General features: G+C 38.1%; 1 protein-coding gene across 1 annotated transcript; it reads left to right on the plus strand.

Annotated features, from left to right (window-relative positions):
* The first annotated feature begins 847 nt into the window (after nt 1-847).
* LOC133516895 (T-complex protein 1 subunit beta) lies at nt 848-12,948 on the plus strand. Its single transcript, XM_061849931.1, has 10 exons — nt 848-1,004; nt 1,163-1,336; nt 1,701-1,836; nt 3,765-3,984; nt 4,505-4,643; nt 5,658-5,866; nt 6,733-6,907; nt 9,567-9,744; nt 10,775-10,978; nt 11,379-12,948. The coding sequence occupies exons 1-10, from the start codon at nt 1,002-1,004 to the stop codon at nt 11,549-11,551; spliced, it is 1,611 nt and encodes a 536-aa protein (XP_061705915.1). The 5' UTR covers nt 848-1,001; the 3' UTR covers nt 11,552-12,948.
* Nucleotides 12,949-17,955: the final 5,007 nt, after the last annotated feature.

Below are 17,955 nucleotides of genomic sequence, written 5' to 3' on the forward strand. Positions count from 1 at the left end.
AATCGGGAAAGGTGGATATAATAGGGGCTTGATAAAGTGTGGATGTAATTGCCAATTTAGAGCGCTAAAATATACATATGTATATATGCGACGACCGGTCTGGCCTAGTGGGTGACCCTGCCTATGAAGCCGATGGTCCAGGGTTCAAATCCTGGTAAGGGCATTTATTCGTGTGATGAGCATGGATATTTGTTCCTGAGTCATGGGTGTTTTCTATGTATTTTAAGTATTTATATACTATATATATCGTTGTCTAAATACCCTCAACACAAGCCTTATTGAGCTTACTGTGGGACTTAGTCAATTTGTGTAATAATGTCCTATAATATTTATTTATTTTATTTATTTATATATGGTAATGACCATATGTCTAAAATTGGTGATTACATTGGAGATTGACGCCAATTTCTTTTCTGTTCAAATTGATCGATTTGATTTGATCATTCCTTCGGAGCTGGCATTTAGATAATTGATAGCTAAAGCTACTTTATTATTTTAAGTAACTGATGACAGGAACATTCATACTTAATAATTATTCCTGTGTGAAGCGTTTAATGTAGGAGCAACGAATTCAATAAAATGTATCGACAAAAATTTGTCGCAATTTATTACATATCACATGCGAGTATTGGTGACCTTTGGAGTGGTCATTACCCTTTCAGGACACCTTCTGCTGAGAGAGACAGAAAAAGGTTTGTTGTACTTGCCTGTTCTTCTAAATAGAAATATACCAGATTTAATGTAATAATCCCTTTAGCTGCTCGATTTTTCTGTCTTGCTTGTTGTCTTGTCGTGTGTAGCAGGTTCTTTCTTTCATTCATTCATCCTTCTATTTCAATCTTTTCATTCTGATCGTTGGTTCGTGATTTTCGTGAATGACTGAATGGATAGATTGAACTTTTGAAACTAAAAAAAGTAAAAATTACGAGCGAGCAAAAGTGATTTGCGCTAAGCCGGTGGTTTATTGTCTTTTTAAGCCTAACTTCACAAAAGATCTCAAAATGGTAAACTATTTCATAAATTTTTAACCATCTTACTTGACATGAAATAATCCTTTCCGGGTATAACACAGGAAATATGTAAAAATCCCATATAAATGTAACCGCTGTCTATTCGCACGTGTGTCATGCTTTGAAATTTTATCTTACAAATCTGCTTTCAGGTCTCCCTAAACCCCATCAGAATATTGAAAAATGAAGCTGAAGAAGAGAAAGCTGAGGTGGCTCGTATGTCCAGTTTCATCGGAGCTATTGCAATTGGCGATTTGGTAAAGAGTACTCTGGGCCCTAAAGGGATGGACAAAATTTTGGTCTCTATGGGCAGAAATTCTGGACAGGTATTTAAATTTTACTTTTGTTTATTGAAAAATGTCTTAGGCCGCAATTACATTATCATAGATATATAGGTGTCATTGAAAATGACAAACCTATGATGGTGTAATTGAATAAATTCGATGTATACATATGATCATAATTATAGGATTACTGTCAGATAGGATCCCTTATATATGGTTATTTCAATGATAGTCTAATCGCGGCCTTATTAATTTGCATTCTTAATTCTATATTTGTAAACTTAACCTCATTATTAAAACTAAAATGTGTTGTCGTGAATATTCTATGTGTTAATTTGACACACTGTTGCAGAAGCGCCTGTATTGCTTTTCATCATCATCATTCTTAAACGATTTGATCTTTTAGGTTGAAGTCACAAATGATGGTGCCACAATTTTGAAATCAATTGGCGTTGATAACCCGGCCGCAAAGATTTTGGTAGATATGGCAAAGGTACAAGATGATGAAGTGGGTGATGGTACAACATCAGTCACCGTCTTAGGTAAAGTATAGGAAGTGATATATGTACATGTATTGTTGTTATGAATGTTGTCTTATAACTTCATGAGAGCATGAAGATTTGTGTTGTAATTTCAATTTCCTGTTTTAAAAAAATATGTGAGACAATGAGACAACGGGCTCTTTTTCTTCTCTTGTTGCCATGGTTATGTTCCCCTGGGTTACTTTTTAAAATCCATGTATGGCATTTTAATTATAATCCCTTTCTATAATGAGTCATCTAGTAAGCATGTTAGTAGAATGTGTTACAGCAGTATTTCTAACAAACTTTGCTACTACTGTCTGAGAAGAAGAATAACAAGAAATTGTTGTTTTATATTTTAATAGTGCAAAGGCCAGATAGGCTTTCTGACACACAAATGATACTTTGTTCCAGCGAACAAAAAAAACATGGAAGACTAATTTCACACAGAATACTGGCCTAAAAGTGGCCCCAAAATTCAAATTGTAATACTCATAACAGACCAATTGCAACTTGTCAAAGTTTAGGTCTGGTTTTCTTCAACGAAACTATGATTGGTTAATTTAAACCACCCAAACTACGATTGGTCTATTATAAAATGAGTAACTGATTTGCCATAGCACTGTCACTTGAAAACATGTGACAATCAGAACTGCCTCTTAGTAGACAGTTTAATGCAATATGGAACATGTTTACCAATATGCAATATTTTTGTATGATGATTTATTATTTTGTTATAAAGTGTATAAAGGGATAAATACTTTGTTGACCATGTTCGTTTGTTGCATGTGTTTAATAAGCACATTACAAGAAAAGTGTGATAAATAGGAATTTCGCAACAAGTAGCGATAAATTAAAACATGATCAAGGGTGTGTTTTAAATCGACACAAGTTGCGAATTACCTTTTCGCACGTGTATTGTACAATATTTTACAGTACATATGGCCCATTAAATTTTCGACATTCGTATAGTACTAGTACTAATACTAGTAATAATACCATATGTACTGTAAAAACAATGAAGCCTCCAAACTAATAAATATATTGTATCATTCATCTTATAAGACACCTGCTATTTTAAGTTGTGTCACAAAAAATCGACATCTGAGGCTCCAAGGGCCCTTGATTATGAATCTGAGGACAAATAATATAAAATAAAACGGGATTTCTGCATTTTTGCTCTGATCAGAAAGAAAATTGATATCTGAGGATCCGAGAGGACTTTTATTGTGAATGTGAGGCCAAAATTTGATTAAATAGCCGGGTCAACAAAGAGCGAGCATACACGCGAGGCAATTTCATCACGCACAAAACGGCCAGCGTAGACGTGCCTCGGCCGAGGCGACGCGTGCGTTTCACTCGCCCGAGCGTGCTGCCTGATGAGAGATGTAATTTAAATACTTCTTACTACGACTGTGACAATGGGTCGCCATTTGCGAACTAAACAGCTCCGCGGCACAATGTTGACGCCCCGCCCGCTTCGGGACAATACGGGTCATTTTGCAGAGCTATTTCGTAATCTATGTTTGTTATCATTCGCTGCTTTGTTCTCTACAATATGATATGGTAGGGTACACTACCCGATAATACCAGTCAAAATTAGCTTCTTTTTATGAAATGTTAAAAAACAATTTCTTACTAAGAAATTTGTTTCAGATACAGATTCTGTGACAACACAATGAATCACCTCCCTTAAATGAGTTTGATTTTGAAATTAAAGCACAAAAAATATGATTTGTCTTGTTATTTGTGGTAATTCCAAAAATTCAATTTCATAATTTATGTTATGAAACAATTTAAACTGTCTGGGTGTGTAACTTTCATTACATCCTATTGTATTGTATTTGGGCGATTTTTCCGCAACTCGACGACTTGCGCCTATTTTGCGTGAAATCATCATTACATCCTAATAATATTCTATCCTAGTAATAAAAAAAATACCATTACAGCTGCTGAACTGCTTCGTGAGGCCGAGAAGCTTGTTGAACAAAAGCTGCACCCTCAGACAATTATTGCCGGATGGCGCATTTCGGTTGATGCTGCCAAGAAAGCTCTTGCAGGTGCCAGCTTTGACCACCAGAAGAACCTCAATGATGCGGCTCTCCGTGCTGACCTGGAAAATATAGCTCGTACAACATTAAGCTCCAAAATTCTCTCTAATCACAAAGAGTAAGTGGACTTTAACTTTTAAACAGGGCTTATCAACTTTATTTCCTTGATTTATTGTATTGTTATCTATGAATCAATTAGAATACTGCAAAAAGTCCTGATTGGTTGTTTTAAACTGATGAACACACCAATAGCAACAAATAAATACCTCCAATAAAAGAACTTGAATCAGAAATTCGTTAAAATTGTTTGATCCCATTTTTACTCTACTTTTGATTGGAATTTTCAAGAACTCCAAACATGTTTTAATTTCATGGTCCTTAATTTGTTTATACTGCATGTTTGTGTTCTTTAAAAATAGCGGGCCGGACACCATTGCCAGGCACCATGCAGCGGGTTATTGTTACAACCGTGTATAGAGTAAACGATATCTAATGGTGTTTTCCAATTCTTAGACATTCTCTGTAAGATAAATAATAAAATATATAGTTATACTGAACATTCACACCGTGGAGTATGCCTCAAAATTGAAAAAACACCCTGTATTTAATTTTGTTTAATTTTTCATCTCACATTACAGACATTTCACAAAACTGGCCGTGGATGCAGTGCTCCGCCTGAAGGGTTCAGGGAATCTGAAGGCTATACAGATCATCAAAATTTCTGGAGGCCTCCTTGAAGAGTCATTCCTGGATGAAGGCTTTCTTTTAAACAAAAAGGTATGCAAATAATTTACTGAACACAAATAATTTATTTACATTTATTTATTTAAATAAAGATTAAATAGATAGATACCATACCGTCATACAGACATTTCGAACAATAATAACTCGTTAGACCAATCTACTACTAGGGAACTTGATTAGTTTTATTACTAGTGCCTGACCAAAGTCTCGGTTTCGGTTTCGACAGGTTCTGGCATAAAAATCAAGTTTCGGCCGAAGGTGCGGTTTTGGCCAGAAAGTTTAACAGTCCAGACGCGGTTTATTTATTAAGTATAAATTTTATTTTGACACTTGGAGAGACTTTACACCTCCAAATTTTATTAGTATTAGTACTCTGACATTGGGGACCTTTTACATCTCCAGATTTAATGTGTTTTTAACCATAGAGACTATACATCTCTATTGTATTGTAGTAATTATTTATTTTAAGATTATTATAATGTAATGTTTACCCAGGTATTGGCTGTTGTATTTATAAAATGTTGTTATGTATTTTTCATGTCACTATATGATGTTACTATAAATGTTGTATTGACTTGTAAAAGAGCCCTTGAGGCCTACTTGCAGAATTTTTTTTTGAATTTTGAATTTTTTGAATTTTTGGATCGCGTTCGGCTAGTTTTCTGTAATGATAAGTGATTTGTTTTTCTTAATTAGAATAGGCGTTAACCGACGCGCACTTAACGTGACACATTGTTAAACAATAAAATCTAATGCGGCGCTACTTTGCCCGGAGTGATTTTGCTTTCGGGGAATCGGGGTTGGCCCAATAATAAAAATTCTTCACAGTATGGTCAGACATAACAAAAGTCTCTCTGTACATTGCGAGATGCATGCTTACACTGTACAAGTTTCACTATGCACCCTTAGCATAAGCTCGAAATAACGAAAATGTTACCGACGATCACATGTTTTGTGAAATATTTATGGTCCTAGCTAAAAACCAAGGCGTTTATTTTATTCAAGATCTTCATGTCAACTGTCTAATTTAATTGTATGATCAAACAGGTGGGAGTGCATCAACCAAAACGCATTGAAAACGCCAACATTTTGATCGCCAATACCCCCATGGACACGGACAAGATTAAAGTGTTTGGTTCAACCATCAAAGTGGACTCCATGGCCAAAATTGCCGAACTGGAGGTGGCCGAAAAGGAAAAGATGAAGGACAAAGTCAACAAGATCTTAGCACACAAATGCAATGTCTTCATTAACAGGTAAGTAAGTGTGAAAAGAGTAGTGTGAATGGGATTTAAAAATTGCCAATTTCTCATTAATGACGGGGACAGATTGTTTTCGGGTCAGAGGTGTAGGGTTGCGTAGCTTTATTTGACGTTCATAAGCGCATTGTAATATGCCTACTTGGTAAATAAACTCTGTATCTGCTATAATAACAAATGGGAATGATTTATATGAAATTACTTATTACCATCTGCGCCCGACGAGTGCAAGTATACTTACAGTTTAACTTGGTATCTTAGTTTGTATGATACAAATTTACAGCAGTGATAAAAATATGAAAAAAATGTCGTTATTGCGGTTTCATTCTTGTTTTAATTTTGTTCTTTGAAGTTGAATAAATGATAACATAACTTGTCACAGTACAACATTAAAATGTTAAGATAAAATCAGCCCCATCACTACAAAAAAGTAAAGGCGTGCGCCATTGTATAGAGATTACCGTCGTCACAAACGACGTCGTGTGTCGTCGTCGTCGTCAGTCGAAGATATCATCTAAATTTTGCTTCATACATTGATTCCCATTCCCGCTCAAAACCCCGGGGTATGTTGATATCCATTAGAACAGTTTCCAGTTAAATCTGATTTCGTATTGGTATACTCAACATAAATAACTTGCGGTTTGCTGTTCGCAGCTCGTGTTTTAATATACCGCCACTCGTTTCGAATTTCCTATTTTTCTCACTTGTATCTTAATGTACTATTACTGTATATTTGCTTCATATTTTTCTTCTTTTACATTTTTAGTGTAATTTCCCCATTTCTTTCTAGTGTATCTAATATTATTTTATCCTATACCAACTAGGGTATATCTATGTTTGAATCAGGGTAATTGTGTTAACAGACAATTGATCTACAACTACCCGGAGCAGCTGTTCGCGGACGCGGGCGTGATGGCCATAGAGCACGCGGACTTCGACGGCATCGAGCGGCTGGCGCTCGTCACCGGCGGCGAGATCGTCTCCACCTTCGACTCCCCCGACAAAGTCAGGCTCGGGCACTGCAAAGTGATCGAACAGGTCGGTGCTACTCCGGGCGTCTCCGTGTCCCGCGGACACCACGCGTACACAACGGCTTTCCCGCCGGTGGGGACCTACCTGTACCTCAAAATCACATAGACAAATTCAGTCCCTTATCGACCGGGTACCGCCGCGTACCGGATAGAGTCACTCCCACAGTCGTCCGGTCTCTTGCCGGAGTCTTCTCGGCTAGGTTAGGTTTAGCGAACCAGCAACAGAACTCCCATTAGCCTGATTCCTTCACCACATCCAGATCAGGTTGAGCTGCTGAACTGATTTCGCTGGAGCGCAAACTCTGCGCGAGTATTCCAGTGTAGCGATCTCAAGTGTGATGCGGAAGGGTTCTGGATTATCCCCAGGCTACCTTATCCCCACAGTCCTATCGCTCTACTGTCCCAGAGGTATAGAGCCGAAGTCAGATGAAAAAAAAAACCAAGCATCTATTTCACCAAGTTGACATTGACTATTTCCTGTACATTTCTTGATCTATAAGTAACTATAGTACATAGCGTCAATGTTTATTTTCATCACACTTGCTCGAAAAAGATCTTATTACATGCAGGTGTACTGAAGGACAAAGACCTATTTCTCCTGCGGGAGCAATATAGGCCTTTGTTCTTCAGTACACCGGCATGAAATAAGATCTTTTTCGAGCAGGTGTGATGAAAAATATATTTTTAACCTCCGACGCAAAAAGAGAGGGGGTGTTATAAGTTTAACGAATACACATAGTGTGAGTGAATAGACATCTTTTAGGTAAGCATGTTCCATCCTAGACTGCATCGGCACTTTCCATCAGGTGAGATTGTGGTCAAATACTTACCTTTTCGTAATAAAAAAAGAAAAAAAAACGCGTCTGTCTGTGGTATCGTAGCCCCCAAACGGAAGAACCGATTTTCGTTTAGTTTTTTTTTTGTGTCATAGAAAATTTTATCCCGAGTGTTCTTAACCATGTTTCATGAAACTCTGTTCAGCCGTTTGAAGATCATCAGCTCTTTTCTAGTTGATTAGGGGATCTGACTAACTTCCTTATGTCCGATCGATTCGAAATTTGGTACTGTGTTACTTCAATGATATTGAAAGTATATGGTAATGTAACCATGACCTGATCAGCCGTTTGAAGATCATCAGCTATTTAATAGTTGATGAGGGGATCTGACTACCTTCCATATGTCCTATCGATTCGAAATTTGGTACCATGTTACTTCAATTATATTGTTCATTAACTGTCTTTAATTCTGAAATTAGGCGAATTCCAAAAAAGTTTATAGGACATCTTAGTTTTAAATATGATCAGGAATATATTGTTAACATCTCATGAGCATATCACTACAACAATTAACTTTATTTACCTCTCTCCAAGTTTGTTTGTTGCAAGTGCAAAACCGTTAGACATAAGTAAATGTGACTTTCCTCAGAGAAGGGTCCTTATGGTTCATGCGTTTACGAGGGCGGTTATAACATTTTTATAACTGTAAACTGTTCTATGAAATTCCATTTCGGGAGAAAACGTTTTCCACTGAATCTTAAAAATAATTTTGATTCTCATGTCGATCGCTTCACCATAATATATTCTAGGTTTATAGGTTTCGCTTTTAAAAAAAAGTTAGAAGTGGAAAAACGTTTTCTCTTTTTGTATGGAGATCACGTGGTATACTTCCCTCTTAAGAGGAAAGGGGACGGCCGCTTCTCCATACAAACGAAGTCCCCATTTTCCTCTCTGGATATTGACATTATGGAAAACATTTTCACATAATTTGATGTATATTAACCATAGCTAAGCCCCTACGTTTGACGTTTTTTCGATCTTTTGTTTATTGTAAAAACTAGGAGCAAAAAACGGATTTCATACAAATTTATAAATGCTCCTTACTCTTATAAATGCAAATAGACCGGGAAAATACTGGAAAATGGTCAACAGTGACGATCGTGTGCTAATTAAACATTACTTTTATATTTATTACATATGGATTGTAAACATACATATATATTACATATGGACTGTAAAATTTATTTCCCTTCGATCGTGTTTCAATTTATCACCACTCGTTACGAATTTCCTACTTTTTGCACTTGTATCGTAAATAACTATACTCGTCCTGTTAGCATGTTAGTTCAATTGTTAGAGTGGGTCAAAACTTAGCAGCAAAATTATTCCCACTTCCTGTTTTCCGATATAGCTAAAAATTTGCATACAAGTCGGGTACGGTATAGTACGGTACCATCGAGCAGATCTAATGATGGAGACAGGAGGTAGGAACTCTGTGATGAAACAACGCAACCTAATAGTGTTTGGGGTTTTTAGAATTGTCTCGATGAGTATTAGTTTCCTGTGGTAAAAAAAAGTACAGCTAGCGATAAAAGCTTGCATCAAAAATTATATTTACAGTACATATGGTGCTACTTTACCGCACTAGTGCGAAAATTAGCATATTACGTGACTGTGTCGAACATTTAAAAGGCCATATGTACTGTAAAACGTTGTACGATACATGTGCGAATAGGTAATCCGCAACTCGTGTCGATTTAAAACACTCCGTTCGGTCTTGTTATAATTTATCGCCACTCGTTTAGAATTTCCTATTTATCGCACTTGTATCGTAATGTACTATTTTGGCAAAAACTTATGAAATTTGAAATCCAAATCTCATTATTTCAGGTTTTGATAGGCGACGAGTGCCTGATCCGTTTCTCGGGCGTGGAGCTGGGCGCGGCGTGCACCGTGGTGATCCGCGGCGCCACGCAGCAGGTCATCGACGAGGCCGAGCGCTCGCTGCACGACGCGCTCTGCGTGCTCGCCGCTACCGTGCGCGAGCCCAAGGTCATCTACGGCGGAGGTCAGTGGCTCCTGTGTGACTGTGCGGTGCCCAAGGCCGTCATGGAACTATAAGTTACTTTTACAGTACATATGGTGCTACTTTATCGCACTAGTGCGAATATTAGCATATTACGTTACTGTGCCGAACATTTAAAGGGCCATATGTACTGTAAAACGTTGTACGATACATGTGCGAATAGGTAATCCGCAACTCGTGTCGATTTAAAACACTCCCTTCGGTCGTGTTTTAATTTATCGCTACTTGTTTCGAATTTCCTATTTTTCACACTTGTATCGTAATGTACTATTAGGATTTTGTTACTTAAGTACATAGTTTATGCAACTGATACGCAATGAGAGGTTTTAAAATATGAGTGGTTTTTCGCTTTGCTCGTTTCATAATAAGTTCACACGACTTCTAAGACAGAAATAACAATTTTAAAACGTTACTGATATCTATAACTATTACACGTCGTATGCCTCCTTTACAATAAAAAAATCAGTGGTAATTGAATTGTAATACGATAGACAGTATCACTTTTTAACACCGTGCGATTACAAGTGACGGACACTGTCATGTAGATCACGTTGTCTTGTAGACAGGAACAACCATCATATCCGCACTGGAGTAGATAAAAACGTTGATATGTTAGTGTGATGTAACTTGCCACACATATATTTTTTTTATACTACGATGGTAGCAAACAAGCATACGGCTCGCCTGATAGTAAGTAATTTCCGTAGCCAATGTACGCTTGCAACTCCAGGGGAGTTACATGTTTGTTGTCGACCCTAAATCCCCTCTCGTTGAGCTCTGCCAACCTTGCTCACCGGCAGGAACGCAACACTAAGAGTAGGGTCTAGTGTTATTTGGCTGCGGTTTTCTGTAGGTACTTCCTCAGTCGGAATGACATTCGCTGAGCTGTGCCCTACCACACAAAGCGAGATGACATTCACAATGCCTATACCTCTCTTTTGGCCGTAGTTTAAGGACGTACCCGGGGTCCAAACGTATGACCAAATATAATAAACGTGGTCGAGTGTTACAGGCGCGAGCGAGATGCTGATGGCGGAGGCGGTGTCCGCGGCGGCGGCGCACACGGCGGGCAAGGAGGCCGCCGCGGCCGAGGCCTTCGCCGTGGCGCTGCGCCGCCTGCCCGCCGCCGTGGCCGACAACGCCGGCTACGACAGCGCCGACCTCATCGCGCGCCTGCGCGCCGCGCACGCCCGGGGCGACGCCACCGCCGGCCTCGGTCAGTGCGCGCACACTACTGAACCGCGCGTCCACCAGTATTACAGGATGGCCCGAAAATACGTTGATAAACTATTTTTAGGAATATTTTTTTAATTACACGTCTTTTACGAAATATTAAAATTTACTGCTTACAATCAGTCAATTAAGGCGAAACGTATTACATATCTTCAAAATATTATCTTTTAGCTTGTATACACAAATGCCAACATTTGATAAAATTATCAACAATATGCCGCAGTAAAATTGCCAATATATTTTTGGGTAACTATATTTATATTACTCGCTCGCTTACTTTATGTACGGCGGAATTTAACATAATGAACGGAATTCATTCATTAAGCCGCCTTGCACTCGTAGTCGGTGTCATAAAAAAACTTAGTTTGAACGTTTCCCCACAGACATGAACAACGGCGTGGTGGGCGACATGAAGCAGCTGGGCGTGACGGAGTCGTACGTGGTGAAGCGGCAGGTGCTGGAGTCGGCGGCCGAGGCGGCCGAGATGATCCTGCGCGTCGACAACATCCTCAAGGCCGCGCCGCGCCGCCGCCAGCCCGACCACCGCCCCTGCTAGGCGCACACCCCCCCCACACACACACATACATACAAGGCCGAGGCGTACCTAACTTAGACGGTTCATCATTCTAAATTCAAAAGCGCAAAAGACTAGATTCTTACGACCACGCGCGGTTAAAAACTAAAATCGCAGTGGCAATCGTAAGTCGGGTACGCGGCGAAAATATTACACTCTTTGCAAAGTAATTTTTGCTAATTTCGACTTCATAAAGCGTTGTCACACCTGTGTGACGTTTGTCATAAATTCCATCATATCTAGAGCTGTATTGTCATTAAAATAAAATAAATATGATACAGAACGCACGAATTAAATGTACAACCGCGCGTGGCACGTAATCGTTTACAGCAGCTTGTTATGAACCGTCCGAGTTAAACGTTAGACCTTTAGTATTATCTGAAACTCATGACGAACGGTTCTAGTCATTCGATTCTCTATCCTAACGTTATGTTAAAAAGTCTAAGAAAGATGTGGAATCAAATGAATAAAACCGTTTAACAGAGTTCCCCAGGTAATAGCACTGTATCTGTCAACTGGTGTGAAGTTAGCGATATACGACATCTATTTTTAGTTACTTGGACGAAATGTTTTTGTAAAGTTGCTCAACTTTCTCGGTGATATTGCATCAATCACATTTGTCTGTCTTAAAGCTTTAATACCTTTAATATATTTTTTTGGTGCTTCCCCGTAAGGATACCTCATCGGACAGATATTTTGGTTCAGATACGTTGAAAAATAAGCTTTATTGCCCTCTTCACACTAGTTACATATCCGTATATACAGATTTACCGATTGATGCGGTACAGAGCATTTCACTACGTTTATAACATTCTTAGGGTGCATGCGTTGACCGTGAATGGAGTTGACGGATGTTACTCAATGTGAACAAAGTATGGATGTGGATTTTTCAGATATATCTGAGTATGTCCGTACATTATTTTACTTACACTTAATTAGCTTGGTTAATGCTGATGCCAGTATTGTTAAAGTTCACTATTTTATTTCACGATTTTTTAATGAATTACCAATTTAGTTGAAAGAAAGCCTTATTTCACCAGTCTGACAATTGTCGCCTGACATTGACAATTCGCTGTACATTGCTGGTCCAACGAGTAAATATTGACGTAAAAGTGTACGCGAAATTGTCAGTATAGATTAAGTTCGTGAAATAGCCCAGTTTAGACATATGTGTCGTGAGATTAAATTGTGCGACTCGTATCTATATTTTTGTGTCGTTTATTGTCACAGATGTTATTTTACTAAATGTCCTCTTAGCTTTGCTAGCGGAACTATTCCTAAGACTCTAAAAACAATGTTTCACTAACGTTATTGTTTTATTTTCTGGCCACAGATGCCTTGATTTAATGATGTATGAATAAATATTTAATACTATGTGATGTGCGATTTTATTTTTATCATTAATTAATGACGAAAATAATTACGTTACGGATTTCTTTGAAGTAAAACATTGGCAATGTCTAACAATAGTAGATTATTGTAGAGGCCGGGAAAGGGCAATTCGTGGTTGAGTTTCGATTTGTGGCGACAAAGAAGATGAATCCACGAATTGCTGTTCCTGCCGAGGCATAGGGTAGTGACGCCAAAAGATGAAAATTTGGCTTTAAAATCGATATAATTAAATCGTGAATTATTTTACGCACCTGAGGGTATTTTTTCCTAACGCGGCAACACTGCCGAAGCTGACATGTAAACTCCCAGATAATTGTGGTCTGCGTGTGGCTGAGAGCGGTCGTCAAATGCGCGGTCCACACCAAAATCGCCATTTGTATGGAGATCTTAATAAGATTAGCGCTTCAAAGTATACGCTTATAATTGCGTATAAAATTGAATTATGCATCTACTTACATGATTTTACACAGAAAAGATTCTAGACTAATTCCTCCCACGTTTTCGTTATCAATAATTGTATATTTTATCTTATTTTATTAAAATATTTACAGTTCAAGTTATGGTTCCAATACTGTGCTTAAGCCAATAGATGACCGGCGGTCAACTTTTGGGCAAGGGCTTGTTTTTTCAAATGCCTCTATAAAATCTAATAGAAAAGGTAGAAGTTTATGTTTTAAATTGAGAGCTGGCTAATCCTAGATTTTATGACCAAATATGAACGAAGCTTTCTTTTATTTAAGCCAGTTATTTCGAGATTTATTTTAGTATGACCTGTTCAACTAAAAATCTTATCCCCAAAAGTGAACTATGATAATTTACTAGTTCATCTTTTGTTCAATTCCAATACATGAATTTCGAATTAATTTTGTTAGTTCATTTCTTCAATACCGTGTCCAAAACTTGAACCAAGTAATTCGTTCGTTCATGTTTTGGGTTGCATTTTTGACACTGCTTGTTTAATGGTAAAAATAGTTAATTTTATGTCTTTAATCGGTAGCCTAATTACTTTTTTATAACATTTACAAAAACAAATTTAAAAAGTGTAGAAAATAGTTTGAATTTATTTGAGGATTACATTTTCTTCTTAGAGCAAAATTCCACCCAGAGCATTGTTTTTCTAAGGAGCAAAGTTGCTAATTTCGAAAATTTAATATATAGACCATTTTACGTTCCATTGATTGTGATATTTTAACTCCTCATTCCATAAATAACGATACTTTTACCTAAATAGTCGACCGGGCTGGCCTAGTGGGTAGTGAGTAGAGAGTGACCCTGCCTATGAAGCCGATTGTCCTGGGTTCGAATACCGGTACGGGCATGTATTTGTTTGATGAGCACAGATATTTGCTCCTGAGTTATGAATGTTTTCTATGTATTTAACCATTTGTACATATATCGTCTGAGTACCCACAACTCGAGCCTTCTTGGCTTACTGTGGGACTTAGTCAATTTGTGTAAGAATGACACTATGATACTTTCCTCGTAATTCGGAATAAAAAGTAGTGTTAAACTCGGGTAAAAGGTCAGCCTCGGAGTATTGGCGATGAAAAACCAGCTAAAACGTCTTTTCAAGTAAAAAGTTTTTCGGAAAACGTGTTTTGTAACTTCAATGATTGGGTACTTGACACATGTTGAATATTATACCAAAATTTAGCTAAATGGATAAAAAATTAGCCATTCATTATGAAAAAGGTATTTAAAAAGACAGTTATACAAATGGCGATTTTGGTGGAGACCGCACATTTGATGACCGCTCTCAGCCACACGAACAGCACAAAATTGTCTGGGAGTTTAAATGTCAGCCTAGGGAAAGTATGGCCGCGTTAGGAAAAAATACCTTCAGGTGCGTTAAATAATTCACGATTTAATTATATCGATTTTAAAGCCAAATGTTTATCTTTTGGGGGCCAGTCATCTTTTGGTGCCACTACCCTAAGCAGTTATTAAGGTGGCAGCCAGGCTCCGAGTGGCAGCTAAAACCCCGACCTCTGATACTTATAATGAATGAAATTCTCAGTTCAATTATAATAATGAAGTTCCTAACGTTCAGTACCTAAACTCTCAAGGTACCTAATAGTAATCATGAATGGCATTCGAAACCTCGGCTGCATAGTTAATAACCCTCCATGAATTCACTACCGACGTGTAATTCATTAACTAAATAACAGTGACAGTTGGCATTCCAGAGCCGAGACTTAGTAGGTAAGTAAATAATTCAATGAATTAGCAAAGATACGCTCGATTTGATTAGAGAAAGTGCTAAAGGGTAACGTGGCACGCGTGGTTAACGTTTGGTAAGCTCTGAGGGCTTACTGCGAAAAACTAAAATCGAAATTTCGGTATCTGCCTGTCTATCACACGAATATGGAATTGTGATAGAGCGGCAGATAGCAAAATTACGATTTTCGTTTTTCGATCAACAGCCGAAATAGTTACCTTTTCGTTTTACAAGGAGGCGAAGTTATTCTTTAACTCGTCTTCCTAATATGATTGGTCGGGGTAAGCGAAAGGTTCCTAAGTACCCGAGGTATAAACAGACTTTGTTACCGAGTGAATCATAACACAGGACAGGAACAGGACTGTTTTACACAGGAAAACATTTCGTTTCATCAGTTTTTGAAGAATAAAGAGAGCCTTTACGAGCTGGTGTGGTGAAAAAATATATTAAGCCCACAATTTACATAAGTGCCACACTTGTTGTCAAAAAACGTTCTTCCGCTACTGTGCGTATGTCAACAAGTCGATTCGCAAGAGCTGGCACGAATGGAATGAATCAAATGAATGAGTTGATGAAAATATCTATGTGTGTACTTATCACATTTACCAATAAAATGGTGGTTCTGACTGTATACCGGTTCAGGTGTTACTTATACAATGTTTCGTTCCTTCCATTCGTGCCAGCTTTCGGTAGTTACGGTTGCGTTGTTCCGGAAAGTAGGTGTCAAAATTGACCTCATAGAAAACGAATGCGAACCGAGGGCTCCGTACAAATTTAAAAGTGATTATTTCCCGGTCCTCCAACGAAAATAACTTAGGACAACCTTAACTTTGCCATTAGAAACTTGTGGTCCCCATACATTGACATAGGTTACCGTTAGTTTACCAAGTAAGTTTATGATCGCAAAAAATAATAGGTATTTTGTGATGTAACTACAACGGCTCTCAGATTTCTTCCTTTAATAATGCAGCTTATGCTACATGCCATTGCGTCTTGCAAAATTTTATTCTAGGTAAACGGGAAGTGTTAATTTGCGTTGACTTAAAACTCTTAAAAGTTTGATATTTTCACTGCTGGAAGGGGTAGCAGATCAATTGGATATTAATTCCTCAGGAAAACGCGGAGGTATCAAGCTGAAATACCTTGAAATCCGTTATAGGAATAAGGGTTCTTTTTTGCCGACTGGGATACGGAACTCTAAAAAGCTGTAAGTTGTATATACATAGAAAGAGCGTACTCCCACCTTAAAGCCGGCAACGCACTTACAACCCCTTTGTTATTGCAGGTGTCCATGGGAGACGGAAGTCGCTTACCATCAGGCGATTCATCTACTTTACTTGCCTCCTATAGGTATCATATATATAACAATATACATAATATACATATATAGGTGTATTACAATATACTTGGGGTAACCATTTTTGAAAACAACAATGTGCAATATAAAAAATATACCTTGTGTAATTTTGTCCAATACTAGCCAACAAACTCGGCAAGTCTATTTGATCAGCGCAGGTTTGCGGAGCCATGCTGTATCTTCGCCTAGCGCCGATATTCTACAAATTCCCCTACTTTCCTATAAAACTCCTAACGAACGAAATGGAATTCCCTTTCCGAGAAATCTTCAGCTACCTGAACTGGGACTATAATACAATTTTCCTTTATTATTTGATTTACCTTCTACAGTTTTATGTTCGTGCAATAGAGTTATCCGCTCTATAGAATTGAAACCGTTCTATTAAGAGGGTCCAATTTTCGCATGTCTCTCGTAAAGGGTTGTTCCGGTGAGGATATATATAATATACATGGCTAGAGCTAGGGCTAGTTTCACATGTGTAAAAATACTGCGCATAATTTGTCTTGCCTCGTCTAGTCTTGCAGTTAAGCTACATTATACACCTTAGGTACATTTAGGAATACTATTCGCTTAGCAAGGTAGTCAATGTACTCAGCGAACGAAAAAAACATAGAAGACTAACGTCAAACAAAATATCAGCGTAAAAGTGGCCCCACTATTAGACACTGCTTTGACAGGCGTTTCGGCAGCTATTCCGTTCCATTCGGACAACTTGTTAAGAACGGTTTTTCAATAATGAAAAATAATGTAATGACACTACTTTCCGCACTAGCATCGAAATGTACTATTTCCTCGCTACCGTTTACGATGTAGCAAGAAGACGTACGAATATACAGTTAAATAACATCTCCTACTTAAAAAAAACAAAGTGCAATCCGGAGGTCGCGGGTTCAAACCCCGGCTCGTACCAATGAGTTTATCGGAACTTATGTACGAAATATCATTTGATATTTACCAAATCGTCGTCGCTTTTCGGTGAAGGAAAACATCGTGAGGAAACCGGACTAATCCCAACAAAGCCTAGTTTACCCTCTAGGTTGGAAGGTCAGATGGCAGTCGCTTACGTAAAAACTAGTGCCTACGCCAAATCATGGCATTAGTTGTCAAGCGGACCCCAGGCTCCCATGAGCCGTGGCAAAATGCAGGGACAACGCGAGGAAGAAGAAGACTAAAAAAAAACAAAGTTGTATAACTATGTAACACTATATGTAACGAACACTACATACACTACATGTTGTTAATTTATGGAAAATTAACAAAAAAATATATATAAAGAAATCTTGTAAACGTATTTTGACGACAACTTAGCAATGTATTTACTCGTAGGTAAATGTAATACAATCCTTATGAAACGTACTTTTCCGAGTTCCTGGAAACGGACTTATGCCATATTTATTTATGCCAGCGGACTTTTAGCAT

The sequence above is a fragment of the Cydia pomonella genome, chromosome 4 (assembly GCF_033807575.1).
Source record: "Cydia pomonella isolate Wapato2018A chromosome 4, ilCydPomo1, whole genome shotgun sequence".
In the NCBI taxonomy this organism is placed as follows: domain Eukaryota; kingdom Metazoa; phylum Arthropoda; class Insecta; order Lepidoptera; family Tortricidae; genus Cydia; species Cydia pomonella.

Coding starts and splice junctions, on each gene's coding strand:
- LOC133516895 (XM_061849931.1), top strand. Junction 3,985..4,504: donor ATTCTCTCTAATCACAAAGA/GTAAGTGGACTT, acceptor CTCACATTACAG/ACATTTCACAAAACTGGCCG. Junction 10,979..11,378: donor CGACGCCACCGCCGGCCTCG/GTCAGTGCGCGC, acceptor GTTTCCCCACAG/ACATGAACAACGGCGTGGTG.